Genomic DNA, 16,490 nt, shown 5'->3' with positions numbered 1-16,490 from the left:
TTTTGTTTATTTTTGGGACAGAGAGAGACAGAGCATGAACGGGGGAGGGGCAGAGAGAGAGGGAGACACAGAATCGGAAACAGGCTCCAGGCTCCGAGCCATCAGCCCAGAGCCTGACGCGGGGCTCGAACTCACGGACCGCGAGATCGTGACCTGGCTGAAGTCGGACGCTTAACCGACTGCGCCACCCAGGCGCCCCATTACTGATTTTTTTTTAAAGTAGGCTCCACGCCCAACGCAGGGCCTGAACTCACGACCCTGAGATCAAAACCTGAGGTGAGATCAGGAGTCAGACGCTTAACCCACTGAGCCATCCAGGTGCCCCTTGAGATTTCATTTTTCTTTTTTTTTTTTTAATTTTTTTTTTCAACGTTTTTTATTTTTTATTTTTGGGACAGAGAGAGACAGAGCATGAACGGGGGAGGGGCAGAGAGAGAGGGAGACACAGAATCGGAAACAGGCTCCAGGCTCCGAGCCATCAGCCCAGAGCCTGACGCGGGGCTCGAACTCACGGACCGTGAGATCGTGACCTGGCTGAAGTCGGACGCTTAACCGACTGCGCCACCCAGGCGCCCCGAGATTTCATTTTTCTAAACAGGTAATAAAGACACATGGTTCAAGGTTCAAGGAACCTAAAGGCTAGGAAATTATCACCAGTTCATTACTATTACTGGAACCATGTGCTTTATTCAGGTTTTGTTGCTGTTCCCCTGGCATCCCTGTTCCAGAGCCTGTCGTGTGGCCACATCCACTGAGAGTCCAGCCAGGTCCCCCCCGCACAGGCTCCTGCGGCCACCCCCGCACCGTGGGAGCGTCACACCCGGAGAGGTGGCCGCCCAGCACGCACGTGGTGGAGCCCCACGTCTCCAGGGGCTGCCCGTATTTGCTCGCGCCTTACGGAACAGCACGAGGACCGCAGCGCTCAGCAGCACGTGGGCTTTCCCGCAAGCATGTTTAGGGACGATGCCACGCTCCCACCGAAAGGGAAGCTGCGTGTCCTCCTCACCCAAGTGTGTGAAGTGGGGGCAGAGGACCCCTGGCCCACAGGCCCATTCTGTGCTGGGTGCCGGGGCCGAGAATGACCCTGGCAGTGGGGACAGGCCTGCTGCCTGTTCCCACTCAGCCTGGGGGAGGTGGAAAAACTACTGGGGGCGCCCGGAGGGCTCGATCGGCCAAGCGTCCGCCTCTCGATTTCGGCTCGGGTCGTGATCCCAGGGTCATGAGATCAAAGCCCCACGTGGAGCTCTGTGCCGGGCGTGGAACCTGCTTGAAATCCTCTCTCTCCCTCTGCACCTCCCCAAAATAAAATTAGAAAAATTTTGAAATAAAAAACTTAAAAAAAAAAACTAAAAAAATAAAAGCCACTGGGAGGGGAGACTCAGCTGGGTGTTTAGGCCGAAGGAGAGGTAGGGGGGAGCCCATAGTGGGTGTGAGCACAGCTAGGCAGCTGCAGGGCCAGGCGGGCACCAGGCGCTCCTGGGAGGGGAGAAACGCTGGCTCTGCTGGGGGTGTCACCTGGGGACGAACATCCTTCCACCAGATCTGGGGCTCTGGAAAGAGGGGCCGGTGGGCGGGGGCCCCAGCCTGAGGATCGTGGTCTCCGGGGCGGGCGAAGGCACCCACGGGCTGAACGTAGGACTGGGAGCCTGCCCCAGCCTCCCAGCAGTGAGAATAACCTCCTTTATTACCCAGGATGACAGCACTCAGGTTCTAAGGACAGCAGGTGACAAACTGGCCTCCGTCAGGACCAACTGGATGAGCGACGGAGACTGCCGCATGCCACCCTCGTCGGGGAGACACCACGGCATCAGGGCTGCGGAGCAGGGAAGATGGAGAGGGCAGGGCTCAGGGAGGAGATGAGGGGGTGCTGCTGGGTGCTCCCCCAGAGAGTCTCAGGAGCTCGCGGGGCTGGAACCAGGGACGGGACAACATGCACGTAAAAGAACGGTGCGGACACAAGACCTGGGGAGTCTGGCAGCTCCCCAGGAGGTCAACTCAGCTGCCGCGTCACCAAGCAACCTGGCAGCCGGGCGCACACCTGAGACACTGAGACCTGTGTCACAGCGGCACTACTAACGGCAACGCCCATAGACACCCAGAGCCCGTGAGCTGTGGACGGAACCACAGCGTCCACCGCGCACGCGCGCAGATGACCGTGTCTACCGCGCATGCGCACATCCCTCGGCCGCGAGCAGGAGCGAGGCGCCCACCCCCGCCGCCCCACGGGCCGACTCTGAACACACGACACTCAGGGAGGGAACGAGACACGAGAGGCCACATGGGGTGTGAGTCCACTTGTGTGAAAGGTCCAGAAAAGCTCATCGGGGACAGGGAGGGGGCTCGTGGGGGCCGGGGGAGCGGGTGGGGGTGACGGCCAATGGGGGCGAGTTGTTTTTGGGGCAATAGAACATTCTGGCACTAAACAGAGGTGATGGCTGCACCACCTGTGAACGTACTCTAAACCACTGAATTGTTCACCTTAAAAGAGCGAATTTCTGGTCTGTGACACGTACCTCACCAAAGCCATTATTCTAAAAACTGAACTCTGGGAAACTACAGGACAAGCAAGCCTGTTTCTGCGATGAATCGATCAGAAAAAGACTGGGAAGGGCGAAGACAGAAAACGACTCATGGAGACGTGCGCGCCTCATCTGGGTCTGACCCGGAAGGACGGCTAAAGCAGAACGGAATTCAATGCCACGTGGAATCCTGAGCACGGGGGCAGCCTTGGGGACGACAGGCTGCTGAGCCCTGGGTGTCCTCCCGGCACAGCCCCACCCCTGGGGTCCGAAGCCAGCCCCTCACTGGCCCTGTAGACCGAGATCTGAGAGGGCATCAGAGAGAGCTCATCTGCCCGACAGGTGCAAAGACCCAGAGGGAGGGTGTATCTTGGAAACGGTCCCAGGCGAGAGGGGACTTCGAGCCTCTATAAAGGGGGCAGAAGACACGGGAGGGAGCTGAGGAGCAGGTCCAGGAGGCCACCAGCACCCACCCGGGGCCTCGAGCAACAAGACAGCACACGTTCGACGTGCGGTGACCAGGACAGAGCCTCGTGGCTCTTCCAGGGCAAAGAGGAAAGAGTGACAGGAGTGAAACCCAGGAGGATGGCAGCAGGGTGTCCCCAGCTAAGAGCTGGAGACACGGCGAGGGCCACGGCGTGTGACACCCGCCCTCAGGGGACGAGCTCCCGATACCGAGATTTCGACCGACAGGCCGAGCAAGACACACGTGAGCACAGAGGCGCGTGATGTCACGGCACCGACCAAGCAGAGCCACACACACGCAGCCGTGGCTGTCGCCCACAGGACGCTCGGTGCCGCAGACGTGACCTGGGGGTGCCCACATCCTCATCCTGGGACTTGTCCCCTCATGCAGCAGAGGGGACCTTGTCAAGGCCCCCGAGGCGGGGGTGACCCTGGGTGCCCAGCATCCTCACGAGGTCCCACGAGAGCAAGGCGGAGCCAGGCGACCCGAGCTGCTGGCCGTGAGGATGAGGAGAGCCCGTGGGCCAAGGATGCGGCGCCTCCGGGAGCCGGGAAAGGGAGGAGACGGGGCTCGCTGGGGCCCCGGGCGGGGGGGATCCCAGCCCTGCGCACACCTGGCCGTGAGGCCCGTGTCAGATCCCGGAGCCCAGAGCTGTGAGATAAACCTGCTTCCCTCCGAGTCCCCACGTTTGCCGTGATTTGTTCCGGCAGCCATGAGACCAGGTACGAACCCGTCCAGGCAAACTGAAGGCCGGCCCTCTCTCCGGCTGTGCCCCAAGCCGTCCTCCCAGGACATGCCACCGGACCGCACTTCCCGGTGGCCCCGGTGGCCCGCGAGCGCGTCCTGGGCAGAACCCGGAGGGCAACAACCCCCAGCCCCCCCCCCCACCCCCCACCGCCCCGTGCGGGTGCTCACGATGGCCGGGGCACCGCTGAGCACCCACACGTCACACCGCTGCGCCACAGCCCGGGGGCCCGGCTCACCACGCGCCCCATCCTGAGAGGCCGATCGCCTGGATGACGGTCAGGACGAACTGGGCTCCGAAGATGAAGAAGAACGCCATGAAGTTGAAGGAGCTGTCGGCCCTGCGGAGGGAGAGGAGGGAGAGGACGGCCGTCACTGCGCGCACGCACGGCCAGTGAGGGGACTGGCTGCCTCCCCGGGTCAGCCCGGGTCTCGGTGACCACCTAGGGGCAAACGCGGCACGCTCCTGAGTCGTGGGGCCCACTGGGGGCGAACATCCACAGGAGCCAAGAGGTGCCAGTGACCCAAGTGTTTGCAAACGTATGAGCAGCCAGACACAGGCACACGTGTCCACTTCGCACGCGCACGTCCCTCGGGCCGCGAGCAGGAGTGAGGTGCCCACGCCTGCTGCCCCGCTGCCGGACCCAGACATGAGAGGCCACACGGGGTGTGAGTCCACGTGTGTGGAACATCCAGAACAGGCTCATCCACGGACAGGAGGGGGGCTCGTGGGGGCTGGGGGAGGAGAGGGGGTGGAACAGGGATGGAACGTTCTGGAACTGGAAAGAGGTGATGGATCCACAGCCCCGTAAAGATACTGGAAACTCTGATACACGAAGCGTCTCCTGACGAAGTTATTGAAAGACGACGGGTCGTGGTTGGCTGTAGCCCGCAGACCGTGGACATAACCTGTCCCCCGCCAACCGGACAGGAGAAGGGACCCAGGCACCAGGCACAGAGCAGGTGCAGGTCCCGAGAGTGAGAGCGGGAGCCGCATGGACCTGAGCGCACGCGGTCAGGCGTCCTGGCTCCACCCCCCCCCCCCCCCACCCCCCCGCTCCGAGCACCAGATGCTCCAAGGCCGCCCCGCACCCCCACTCACCGAAAGGCCTTGTACGCAGGCCGGAACCAGCACACGTAGCCACAGGGGGAGAAGAGCAGTAGCCAGACCAGGGCCAGGCCGAAGTTGGCTCCCGAGCCGCCACCGATCCACCAGGCCAGGCAGGCGATGAGGTTGACCCCCAAGGTGACACAGTAGACTGGGCGGGGGGAGGGGGGAGAGGCGAGGAGGGTGAGCCTGGGCGGAGGGCTCCGGGCCGGGCCTCTCGGGCCTCTCCCACCCGCCGGGCAAGCAGGGCTTCGGCTCTGCTCAGCGTGGGCACCAGGGGGGCCAGAGAACAGCTCAAGGGACATCATTTGGTTGGAAAAACGGATTTATCCCAGAACCCTTGGGCTCTCACCGCCCGGGAGGGGGCAAGCTGTGGCCCGGAGGTGCCCCATGCCCGCCCCCACCCCACCCCGGCCGCTCACACAGCCAGAGCTGGTAGATCTTCTTCACCAGGAGCTGGTGCTCGATGGGTATCTCGTCGGAGAAGTTCTGGTAGAAGCAGGGCTTCAGAGGGATGAACTTGGGCAGCGGCGGGAAATTATTCTCCTTTTCTGCAGAGACAGAAACCACCGCAAAACAAAACCAGGCTAAAGGACCCAGTGACAGGCCCACACACGTCCCTGTCCTGGTCCTCAGAACCCGTGGACATGTCACCTCACGTGGCAGAGGGGACCGTGTCAAGGCCCCTGAGGCGGGGGTGACCCTGGGTGCCCTGGGTGCCCGGCGTCCTCACAAGAGGGAGGCCGGAGAGCCGGGCGGACCCCGCACTGCTGGCCGTGAGGATGAGGAGGGGCCGCGGGCCCAGGATGCGGCGCCTCTGGCAGCCAGAAAAGGGGGACACGGGTCTCCCTGGGGCCCCGGGAGAACCGGCCCTGCCCATGCCCAGGTGTTAGGACTTCGGAGCCCATAATCGTGGTTTAAATCACTACGTTGTGGTGATTCCTCAGAGCAGCCACAGAAGACACGCAGACTCAGTGGCAGAACACAAATGCTGGTGACAGCTGCCTCGAAGGAAGGTTCTGGCATCCTGAACGTATGAGCTTCCTGGGGAAGCTTTAAGAAATGACCACAAACCGGGAGGTATCAACTATAGCGATTTACTCTCTTCTAGTCCCGGAGCCCAGAAGTCTGAGGTCAAGGTGTCAATGACATCATACCACTGTGTGGCAGGACACGACTCCCAACTACCTCGGGGCGCCAGACCACGAACAAAACAGAGAGGACCCCTGCCCTCGAGGTGCTGCCCTCCTAGGCAGGGGGAGCCCGGCAGTAATCGCAATGGATGGACGACACTGTGGCATATGGGAGATGTCACGTGCAGGCCACCAGGGATGTGTGCTGGGTGCTGGTTAGCTGTGATTTAAGAAGCGGGTCAGGGTAGGCCTCACTCGAAAAGGCAGAATTGGAACCAAGACTCCAGAAAGCGAAGAGGAGAGGCCGGTGGTTCTGGCCCCTGCAAAGGCCCCGGGGTGAGTGCCAGGTGCTCTAGAGGCAGCGGGGAGACCAGGGGCCGGAGGGGAGGACAGGGAGAGGCAGACCATACCATACTGGTCACAGAGAAGCCCCAGGCATCTACCAAGGGACACAGGAAGCCGTGGAGCATGCCAAGCCTGAGCCCGGCGGGGTTCGACCCCACCCCGAGCTTGCTGGCTCTGCGCCTGTGTGATGAGACACGGGGAAGGGCCTCCCCGGTACAGCCTCCGTGCCACGGTCACAGGTCACAGCCCTTCGCGGTTCCTGCCCGAGGCCCCAGCAAGGACCTCACCTGGCCCCTGCCCCGCTGCTCTCCCCTCCCCTGACGTGTGACCCCTCCCCCCACTGCCCACAGCAAGGACGGGGTGACGCCTCCAGCGGCCAGGCGGCCAGCACACCCTGTGCCGAGGGGGGAGACAGAAAACCACCAGGCAAATCACACGCCCCTTGAAACCCTGTCTTCTTGGCAGATGAAAAGCCCCAGGGGAACGTTGTGCGCAGATTTGGGACTCGGGGGCCCGAGTTCCAATCCCAGCAGCAGCACCACCAGCTGACCCCAGGCACCTAGGGCCCCAGCCGCCCTACACCTGAGCTCGGGGGCAGGGTGACCCTGTCTGGAAGGCGTGTCCCTGTGGCGCCTGGCCGTGGCTTCAGGGCCCCACCTCACGTGCCCCACCCCTCCTCCTGAGCGGGAGGGGGGCAGGCAAACCCACGAGGGAGTGAGGGTGTCATCTTACGCACGCAGGGATGAACCCAGATGTACCAACCTCACGCCTACACTGATGTCAACCGCCCAACGGGCCCCAAGGCAGAAGGCCTGGCCGGGCCAGCTACTCCTATGGAGACCGGCCTCTCCCTCTAATCTGGCTCCAAGCTAGGAGGCAGCCCCGACACCCGTCGTGGGAGGAGGGGAGCGAGGTGTGCGCCCCTCCCCGCGGTGGGGGGCATTACGGTCCGGCCGGCCACCAGGGGACGCTTCCCAGAGGAACAGACAAGCTGGATTCCCCGCTGCAGGGCCTCCGGGCGAGACTTACCAGACATTTCCGCTGTGACAACTGGCGGGGCCGAAGCCTACAGCCACCTGGAGGGGAGACAGCCACAGTCAGGGGGTCCCCAAGGCCACTGGGGGACCCCCACACCAGCTGTGTGCCCAGCAGCACCCACGGGTGGAGTCCTCACCTCCAGGCCACCTCAGGGATGGTCTGGTCCCAGAGGCCAGTCCCCTGCACCACCTCCCTCCAGAGCCCCGTCGGCAGCTGGCAGGAGAGGGGTCAGGCTGTTGCCAGGTCACACACCGGCTAGAGCCAAAATGTTCCTGGGACCCCCCCCCCCAACCTACCCCATGCCCTCCCCACCCCCCAGGCTTTCTCTTTATTCACGACTGGCTCTGAGCACCTCCTCGGGGCCACAAAGCCCAACTTGTGAGACACTGAGAACTGGGTTCGCGCTCACTGCTACGTGACACGCAATCAGTCACACGACCTCTCTGGCCTGCGGTTGTCGCCCCTGCAAGCCTCGCAGAGCTGAGGATCGCGTCACGACCCGAGCCAAGCACGTGGCACCCCAGCGGCCCTTCTACGTGCAGCCACATGAGCCGGTGTCACACGGCGGCCCCACGTACCAGGCTGCCACTAACACACACACCCGAAGAGAACGCGCCGGTCCCCGAGGGCTCTGCGGGTGGGCACCGCCATCTCCAGGAAATGAGCCACAACGCGGCCTTGCCCGGCACCCACCGGGGCCTCACGGCACAGGTGAGCCCGGCGTGGGCAAGGGAACCGCACCTGGAGGCGGGCAGGGGGACGGGAACCCACAGACGTCTTTCTCACGCACAGCCCAGGCGAGAAGGTTCCAGTGACGTGACGCGGAGTTTCCAGGGTCCACGCCCCCGAGACCCTCCCGCCCGCACCGCCCATCCACTGCACTAGCTCGAGGGCAGACCCCCTGCCCCGGCCCCAGGGGCTAGGACGGGCCGGGAGGGCTCAACAGCGAAGACCACCCGGGGCCCCCAGCTGGCCCGGTGATCCAATCACGCACGGCTGCTGAAGGGACGCACGTCGCTCCTAGCACTACCTGCTCTGCGGCAGACCCCCGGCTCAGCCCCTCTGGCCAACTGTGAAGGTCAGGAGCCGGGCTGACCGGAAGGAGCCTTTCGGTGGGGTGAGTCCAGGCCGGCAGGCTACACCCTAGCGTAAACACACGCTGGCCGGCCACGCCCTTCCAGACGTAGCACGCAGGCAGAGGCCCCGCTCCCAGGGCCACGCTCTTGCCCCACTTGGCTCAGAAGCTCCCCTTCCGCTGTACAAACCCCACACCCTGGAGGAAGCGGTCACTCCGACCCAGGTACCCTCGGCCACCACGGCCCCATGCCTCCGTCAACAGACACCGACCTGGTTTGGGGGTGTTTATTTTCACATGTGGAGCCGCTCCGTGACACCTGACACACGGGGGACACCGTCCCAGTGGACCCTCGGGCTGGGGGCAAAGGGCAGCTGGAGGAAGGAAGTCCGAGTGCCCGGCTCCCCGGCCCGGGCCGGACCCCCGCTAAGCTCAAGCCCAGGGAAGAGCTCAGTTGGGCGCAGATGCGTCCCCACACACCGGTGCAGACAGCACAGGGTCTGGCTCCGGGCTGGGAGACGTGAACGTCCCTCCAACTGACCGGCAGGATCACAGCCGGGACGAGGACGGACGCAGGGGCCCGCCGGTGGAGTCTGCCGGAGGCTGAGATGCCAGGGGAGAGCCCGGCCCGGGGTCCAGGGTCCAGCGGGCACGGCCGCCTACACGAAGGGGTGCAGCCGGCGGCACTGGGCCTCCAGAACACCACGGAACACCTGGAAGCGGTGGTTGAGGTCCGGCCGGGCGTGGATGCGGAAGCGGGTGCCCAGGGCACCGTCGGGCGACGGCGCCCCGTAGAAGACGCGCTGCACGCGGGAGTGTACCAGGGCCATGGCGCACATGGCACAGGGCTCGCGGGTGACGTAGAGATCGTAGCCGGTGCACACGTAGGGCAGGCCGTCCCCGTGCGCGTCCCCGTCCTCCTCCAGCTTGCGCACAGAGCCCACGCGGACGCCCTGGGGGACGACGGCGGCCGGGGCGAAGGAGCAGGCAGGGTAGGGGCGGAGGTCATAGGCGCCGCGCCCCTGGCCCCGCGCCACCAGGTCGATGCACACCATGGTGGCATGCAGCAGGGGGCTGGCCGCGCTGCTGCAGTCATGGCCCGTGGCCAGCACGCGGCCCGAGGACGGGTCCACCACCACCGCCCCCACGGCCCTCAGGCCCCTGGCGGCCGCCTGCTGCGCCGCCCACACGGCCCGCTCCATGTGGCCCTGCATCGCCGCCTGCTCCTGCACCGAGAAGAGCCGTCCGGCCAGGGCACGGGCCACCTGCCTGTCCTCGTGGAAGGACGTGGGCCAGTGGGCGCGCGCCTCCTCGAACTGGCCTCTGGTCAGGGGCGGCCGGGCGGGCACGGGCACCAGGAAGGGCTGCCCCAGGCCGCGAGGGTCCACGGCCGGCCGCGGGAGGAGCTCGGCCAGCGATCTATCACCCGGGGCCGGCCCCGCCAGGCACAGCAGCATCTCCAGTGCGTGCGGGCGGCTGGCATCGCGGCTGGGCCGCACCCTCTTGAGGTGAGGCTGGGCGGGCAGCGGGTGCACGGCCGACACCTCCTTGAGGAGGCGCGAGGTCTGACGCTTGTCGAGGACGGGCGCGGCGTAGGCCAGCACCAGCTCCACGTCCTGGGACTGCTGCTCGGACAGGACCGGGAGGGCTTGCCACGGCGCAGGCGCTGGCTGGGGGCTCGCGGCCTCCTCGTCCCCACGCTGCTCCGCGAGGCCCGGGGCGGGGTCCATCCTCGGCAGGGCTCCGACTGTGGGAGACAGAGATCGGGGCAGAGCATCATCCCTCAGCCGCAGGAGTCCGTCCCAGGTCCCAGCGTGCGGCATCCGAAGTCCGGGAGCTCTGCCCACGCGACGCGCACCGCCGGCCGCGCTCGCCCTCAGATCCTACTAACTCTTGGTCTGCAGAGCTTAGGCCATCACTGGCATCCTTTTCTCCCTGTGTGAGGTGCCACGGGTGAACGTGAGCGGTCCCGTGAAGCGTCTTCACGCTGACTACGTGCTCAGGTGCTCACGTTCCGTGTTTCAGGTTAAGCGAACGCATCTTTACAGTGAATTTCACCTGCTTCTTTGCGCATTTTTTTGGAAACACGGCTTCTAAAACGCTTAACGTTTCGTGCGTACCCTGCGTCATAACCCCGTCGGTCAGCACCGCCTCGGGTTACATCGGAGCTGAACCACTGGTCCTCTCGACGAGATTCAGAGGCATCAAAGGTGCCACCGTGTGCCCGGAACACACCGTCCTCTGGAGTCCTGGGGTGGACCAGCCCCCTGCCCCTTCCCCGTGGACAGGAAAGTGCTGGGATCGTCTTACAGCTGTGGGCTTTCACCCTCTCTGATGCGCCTGAGCCGCCCAGAACCTCACTTATTCATCGGTCGGGCCCGCTGGAGGGCACAGGGCACCCTCACCCACTGCGGTCGGTCCTAACCTCATGATACAAATTTGACAAACGCACAGAACCGGGGGGGGGGGGGGGGGGCCCGTGGCAGCCACAAGAGGCAGAGAGCGGAGAGGGGCCCCGCGTGCGCTCCCAGTACTGTGCCCGGCAGGGCCCGCGGCACCGACCCTGAATCTGCTCCCGGCACACACCACGCTCAGGACCCCACGGCCCGCACCGGTCACGAGGCTCCCACTGTCTCCACGGCAAAACACACCGTCTCACCTGTCCTCCAGGAGCACAGCCGCTGAGTGACACAGGCAACAGGGGGCTGTCAGGGGGACGCCGCCGGCGGGGGTGCCAGCTCTGAGGCAGAAGGGGGAAAACCCGCAGCACAGTCACCGTGTGAGCCAGTGGCCACTCCCCTCCACGCCCAGGCGTGTGCCCACGAGAGCCGAGAACACACGTCCACAAAGAACCCCGCACACGTGTGTCCACAGCAGCCAGACGGCGGATACAGCACAAGCGCCCTTCAGTGGATGAACGGACGGATACACGCGCCCACCGCGAAAGGTTCACGTCCCTCGGCCGCGAGCAGGGGCGAGGCGCCCGCCCCCGCCACCCCGAGGACGGACCCGGAACACACGACGGTCAGGGAGGGAACGGGCCACGAGAGGCCACACGGGGTGTGAGTGCGCCTGCGTGAAACGTCCGGAACGGGCTCATCCACGGACGGGGAGGGGGCTCGCGGGAGCCAGGGAGGGGATGGAGGAGTGACTGGTGATGGGGACGAGGCTTCCTCTGTGGGGGGCATGGAGATCTCTGTAAGAAGACAGCAAGGAGAGTCCGGCACCCCTGCGGACGTACTGAAAACCCCAGAGCCGGACGCTTTAAACGGGTGAGCCGCAAAGCGGTAAGGCTGCTAGAGAAAGCGGGGAGGGGGAAGGACACGGGGCAGGCGCGAGGTCAGCAGACTCCACGCGAGGCCCAACCACTGGTGCGGTCCCCACCACGTGTCCTCCCAGTGACACAGGAGGGAGCTCCTGGAACTGTCCCCGTTCCACAGGACAAAGACAAGGCTCTGTGGGGTGCAAGGCCTTGCCTGGGGCCACAGGCAGGCAGAGTCACGATGTGACCAGGCTCTGGCCAGGCGGGCCAGCTCACCGCCTCTGCCTTCGGAGCCCCTGCGTAGGGCAGGGGTCCTGAGCCTCTCCCACAGATAAGAAAGAAGCAGCTTCAGGGCACCTGGTGGCTCAGACGGTTAAGCGTGGACTTCAGCTCAGGTCAAGACCTCACGGTTCGTGAGTTCGAGTCCCATGTTGGGCTCTGCACTGACAGTGTGGAGCCTGCTCGGGATTCTCTCTCTGTCCCCATCCCGCTCTCTCAAACTAAATAAACTTTAAGAAATAAAAAAAATAAATAAAAGAAAAAGAAAGAAGCGGTTTCAGGAAACAGTGACCCGCCTGAACCCCCAACCCCAACGTCGGGAGGGGAGTGCCAGCACGGGGGCAAGCAGTGTCCACGCACGCGTGTTCCGTATAAACACGCCCAGGGGGGCGCCTGGGTGGCTCAGTCGGTTAAGCATCCGACTTCAGCCAGGTCACGATCTCGCGGTCCGTGAGTTCGAGCCCCGCGTCAGGCTCTGGGCTGATGGCTCGGAGCCTGGAGCCTGTTTCCGATTCTGTGTCTCCCTCTCTCTCTGCCCCTCCCCCGTTCATGCTCTGTCTCTCTCTGTCCCAAAAATAAATAAAAAACGTTGAAAAAAAAAATTTTTTTTTAAACACGCCCAGGGATGTGGAGCAGGATGGGGTCGGCTGCTGGACCTGGGCTCCTCCTCTGTCCCCAAAGCCCCAGATGAGTCCCCAGCTCCAGGCACCTGGCTGCCTCTACCCCCACCCCCACTCTGCTGGTCTCGCCCAGCTCAGTCCCCACCCTGGCATCTGCAAGGACAGCCGCGGCGGGCTCAGAACTGCCTGTGTACGTTTCTGGTTGCAGCGCCTCTGCCTCTGGTGCAGAAGTCCAGGACCCGGGAGCACTAACAGCATCGGCGGCCCCCAGAGGGTGTGCTGGACCAGGGAGATGGGACCCTAACCTCAAGTCCCCTTGGCAGCTTAGGCACCTCCCCACTGGAAGCACGGGTGCTCCGGGACCCCCCGAAGATACGGGGCAGCTGGCTCTGGGAGGGAGACAGCAAATGGCATTTATACACCCAGGAAGGCGTAGACTCGAGGCCTCATCTTGTCCCTGGGTGACGAAGGCAGGCCAGAACCTGGACCTGGGTGTGTGTCCTGCCCTGTCCTAGAAGTCCACACCCAGCCCAGCTGTTCCCTGCCTGTGAGACCTTGGGCACCTGCCCTAGACCCCACCCTCAGTGCCCCCTCTGAGAAATGGGAACCCATCACCACCTCCCAAGGCTGAGAAAAGCCACATGAGCTCCACGCTGTCCCAGGGTACAGCTCCCAGGGGGCGCGGTGCCCTGTGGTGGGCAGTCTAGGAAGGCTCCTGGGAGGCGGTGACCCCAGCTGGACCCAGAAGGCAGGTGAGGCAGGGTGGGGAGTCCTTGGCAGAATCTCCGAGGGCTAGTGCCCTGTGGTGGGCAGTCCAGGAGGGCTCCTCGGAGGCGGTGACCCCAGCTGGACCCGGAAGGCAGGGGAAGCAGGGTGGGGAGTCCTGAGCAAAAGGAACAGACAGCTAGAGCCTCACACACGCCCACGGGGCGGTAGCTGCTGGATTCCAATAGTTTCCAGGGTTTGGCTGCCACCTGCGTCCCTAACAAACTCCCCATTGGAGTGGGGCCGCTAAATTCGAATTCTGGACATGCGCAGAATTTGCCAGCGCGGTGGGGTCCCTTGCAAGCTCTGAGGCTTGACGCGAACACGGACATCGCTTGTCGTGTACACGGAATTCTAACCTCCCGGCGCGTCCACCTGCCCAACCTGGCCACCCTACAAACGGCCCCTCTGTGTGTGACAGTTCGCGAACACTGGGCATGTGGGGTGTGGTAGGAGACCCCTTATCCGCGGAGCCAGGGTAAGAGAAGGCCTCGAAAACCCACTCTTTCAGTATCAGGAAAGTTTAATGTTTGCCACGTTTACCAACGTTTAAGACGCCAGGAGCTGGCGGGAAGCTAGTGAAAGGGAGGACCGGAGGCAGGGGGCTGGCCGCGATGACCCCAAGCACGCGCACAGGGGAAGGGGAAAGGGAAGGGGAAGGGGAAGGGAAAGGCGATGGGAGGAGAGGGGCAGCTGGCTGTACGGGGCCTCCACCCCCGGCCGCAGGGGCGCACGCACGCGCAAAAGGTCGACGGGCGCAGGGAGCGGCGGCCCGCGGCCCGGGCGCCCCGCGCGCACGCGCACACGAGCGGATGCCCCCTGCTGCCTCCTCGCGCCCCGCGCGGCCGGCGCCCCCACGCCAGCCGAGGCTCTCCTTGACTGCCCCGGCTCGCCGCCCGTGGGAGCCGGGGCCGCGAGAACCGAACCCCCGGGTCCGCGCGCTTACCTGAAGAGCCGCACGCGAGGACTGCGCCTCACAAGTCTTAGCAACCGACCGCTGCCCCGCCTCCGCCTGCGCCGCGCGGCACGACGGGAGCGTAGTTCCAGGGGCGGGGTCGGCGCGGGACTGGGGCGGGGTCCGGACTACAATCCCCACAAGGCTGCGCGCCTGGCCGCCGAGCGCCGCCCTTCTCTCGAGTGCGGGTGAGCGCGGAGTTGAGGGTTCAAGACCTCCTGCGGGCGGCCGGAAAAAGAAAACCTTGGCTGCCGTTTAGGGAGTCAGAGTAGGGGGACTGAGGCAGAGGGGCACACGACCCCCGCTGTGACGCTCCCCCAGCCCAGGTTGCTGCTGCCACGTGGCTCCTAAAAGGGCTGTCCCCGGAGACCCAGATGGATGGGTCAGGTTCCCATAAGGGTCTAGGAGTGGGCGATGCTTGGCCTCAGTTTTCCCATCTGTACAGTGGATGAAGGGGACCTCTTGACTCTTTTAGGCAAAACGTGCTAACTTTATGAGCAACTCCAGTTATTCATTCTAGTTAAACAGATTTAACCCAGCGGTTCTCAACCAGGGGCAATGCGACATTGGCCAATGTCTGGGGACATTTGTGGTTGTTACAACTGGGGGTGCGCTTAGCACCAAATGGCATCAAAACCGGGAGGCCAGGGATGTCCCTCCACACCCTGCGGTGCACAGGACGCCCGCAACACAAGCAACCCCAAATGTCCACAGAGCAGAGGTTGGACGACCCTGGTTTAACCCCGTTGCTGAGTAAAGAGAAAAATACAGCTCTAAAAGCACCCTGGGCGGGGGAGGGGGGGGTACTGGAATTCCATTTTCTGGATGCTTACTTCCTGCAAGAACCAAGGAAACACCCCCCCCCCCCATCTGTCAGATGTCTATCCAAGGAGGGGGTGGCTGCAGGGGAGAACCCTAGCTGCCACCATGTCCCTCAACCCTGCGGGGCCCTGAGAATCAATCCGCAGGTGTTTCTCTTAGTTTGCAAAGCATCCTGATGTCCGCGTTTATTCCTGGTAAAACAACATCCCAGGAAACAATGCTGCTCACAGCTGGTCACTTTCCTTTTTCTCTTACAAATAAAAACTCAGATTAATATGTCCTTTAGTGTTCGGGCTTTTTTTTTTTTTTAACGTTTATTCATTTTTGAGAGAGAGAGACAGACAAGAGTGTGAGCAGAGAGAGAGGGAGACACAGAATCAGAAGCACGCTCCAGGCTCTGACTGTCAGCACAGAGCCTGACCCGGGGCTCTAGAATCTATGAATGGTGAGCTCATGACCTGAGTTGAAGTCACAAGCTTAACTGACTGAGCCACACAGGTGCTCCATGTTTTTTGTTTGTTACACAGATCTCTCCACCCCTGGAGGTGTCCCTCAGACTAATGTAGAGCCCCCTTTGCTGATTTTTTTTAAAAATTTTCATGGTGTTTGATAGGCATATTAAAAGCAAAGACTAGATTTTCTGCATGCAAAAAATGAAACTCCTCAATGTATTTTTCTGCCGATTTTTTTTATTATTTAAAACAATTTACGGGGCGCCTGGGTGGTTGTCAGTTAAGCAACCGACTTCAGCTCAGGTCATGATCTCACAGTCCGTGAGTTCAAGCCCCGCGTCAGGCTCTGTGCTGACAGCTCAGAGCCTGGAGCCTGCTTCGGATTCTGTGTCTCCTCTCCTGCTCATGCTCTGTCTCTCTCTGTCTCAAAAATAAATAAGAACATTTAAAAAACAATTTTTTTAAACAATTGGGGGGGGCACCTGGGTGGCTCAGTTGGTTAAGTGTCTGATTTCAGCGCAGGTCATGATCTCGCGGTTTGTGAGTTCAAGCCCCACATTGGGGGGATCTGTGCTGTCAGCTCAGAGCCCGCTTCAGATCCTCTGTCCCCCTCTCTCTGCTCCTCTTCCGCTTGTGTTCTCCCAAAAATAAATAAATATTTTTTAAAAGAAACAAAACAAGACAGACGGGATCGCTCACACATCCCCTTAAGAGCCCCTTGTAGCCTCCCCAACCTATAAGAATCACGAGGGCACCGTCTCACTCACCTACTAAAGGCAGCATGTCCGCATCCCTGGCCTCAGTCCTGATAAGCTGTGCAGTTATTTGAGGGCTCCCTAAAGCATCCACACCCACAGCCTCGCCCCCCCCACCCCCCATCTGAGGGGCCTTGCCTCCTCCAGGTCAC

The 16,490-nt window shown here is 62.9% G+C and overlaps 2 protein-coding genes across 2 annotated transcripts in view; both read right to left on the bottom strand.

Annotated features, from left to right (window-relative positions):
* The window catches only part of SCAMP4 (secretory carrier membrane protein 4), an 18,586-nt gene extending 4,213 nt beyond the window's left edge, over positions 1–14,373 (bottom strand). Inside the window, exons 1-5 of the mRNA XM_049639545.1 lie at positions 14,301–14,373; positions 7,345–7,391; positions 5,260–5,388; positions 4,832–4,988; positions 3,969–4,070 (exon numbers count right to left, since the gene is read on the bottom strand). Of these exons, the coding sequence (XP_049495502.1) occupies positions 3,969–4,070; positions 4,832–4,988; positions 5,260–5,388; positions 7,345–7,351 (395 nt within the window). The 5' untranslated portion in view covers positions 7,352–7,391; positions 14,301–14,373. The remainder of the gene's footprint in view (positions 1–3,968; positions 4,071–4,831; positions 4,989–5,259; positions 5,389–7,344; positions 7,392–14,300) is intronic.
* ADAT3 (adenosine deaminase tRNA specific 3) lies at positions 7,663–14,371 on the bottom strand. The gene is made up of 2 exons (XM_049639543.1): positions 14,301–14,371; positions 7,663–10,175 (listed from the first exon to the last, which is right to left on the bottom strand). The coding sequence occupies exon 2, from the start codon at positions 10,156–10,158 to the stop codon at positions 9,088–9,090; it is 1,071 nt and encodes a 356-aa protein (XP_049495500.1). The 5' UTR covers positions 10,159–10,175; positions 14,301–14,371; the 3' UTR covers positions 7,663–9,087.
* Positions 14,374–16,490: the final 2,117 nt, after the last annotated feature.

The sequence above is a fragment of the Panthera uncia genome, chromosome A2 (assembly GCF_023721935.1).
Source record: "Panthera uncia isolate 11264 chromosome A2, Puncia_PCG_1.0, whole genome shotgun sequence".
Lineage (NCBI taxonomy): Eukaryota > Metazoa > Chordata > Mammalia > Carnivora > Felidae > Panthera > Panthera uncia.
This window is presented reverse-complemented; position numbering and strand designations above follow the sequence as displayed.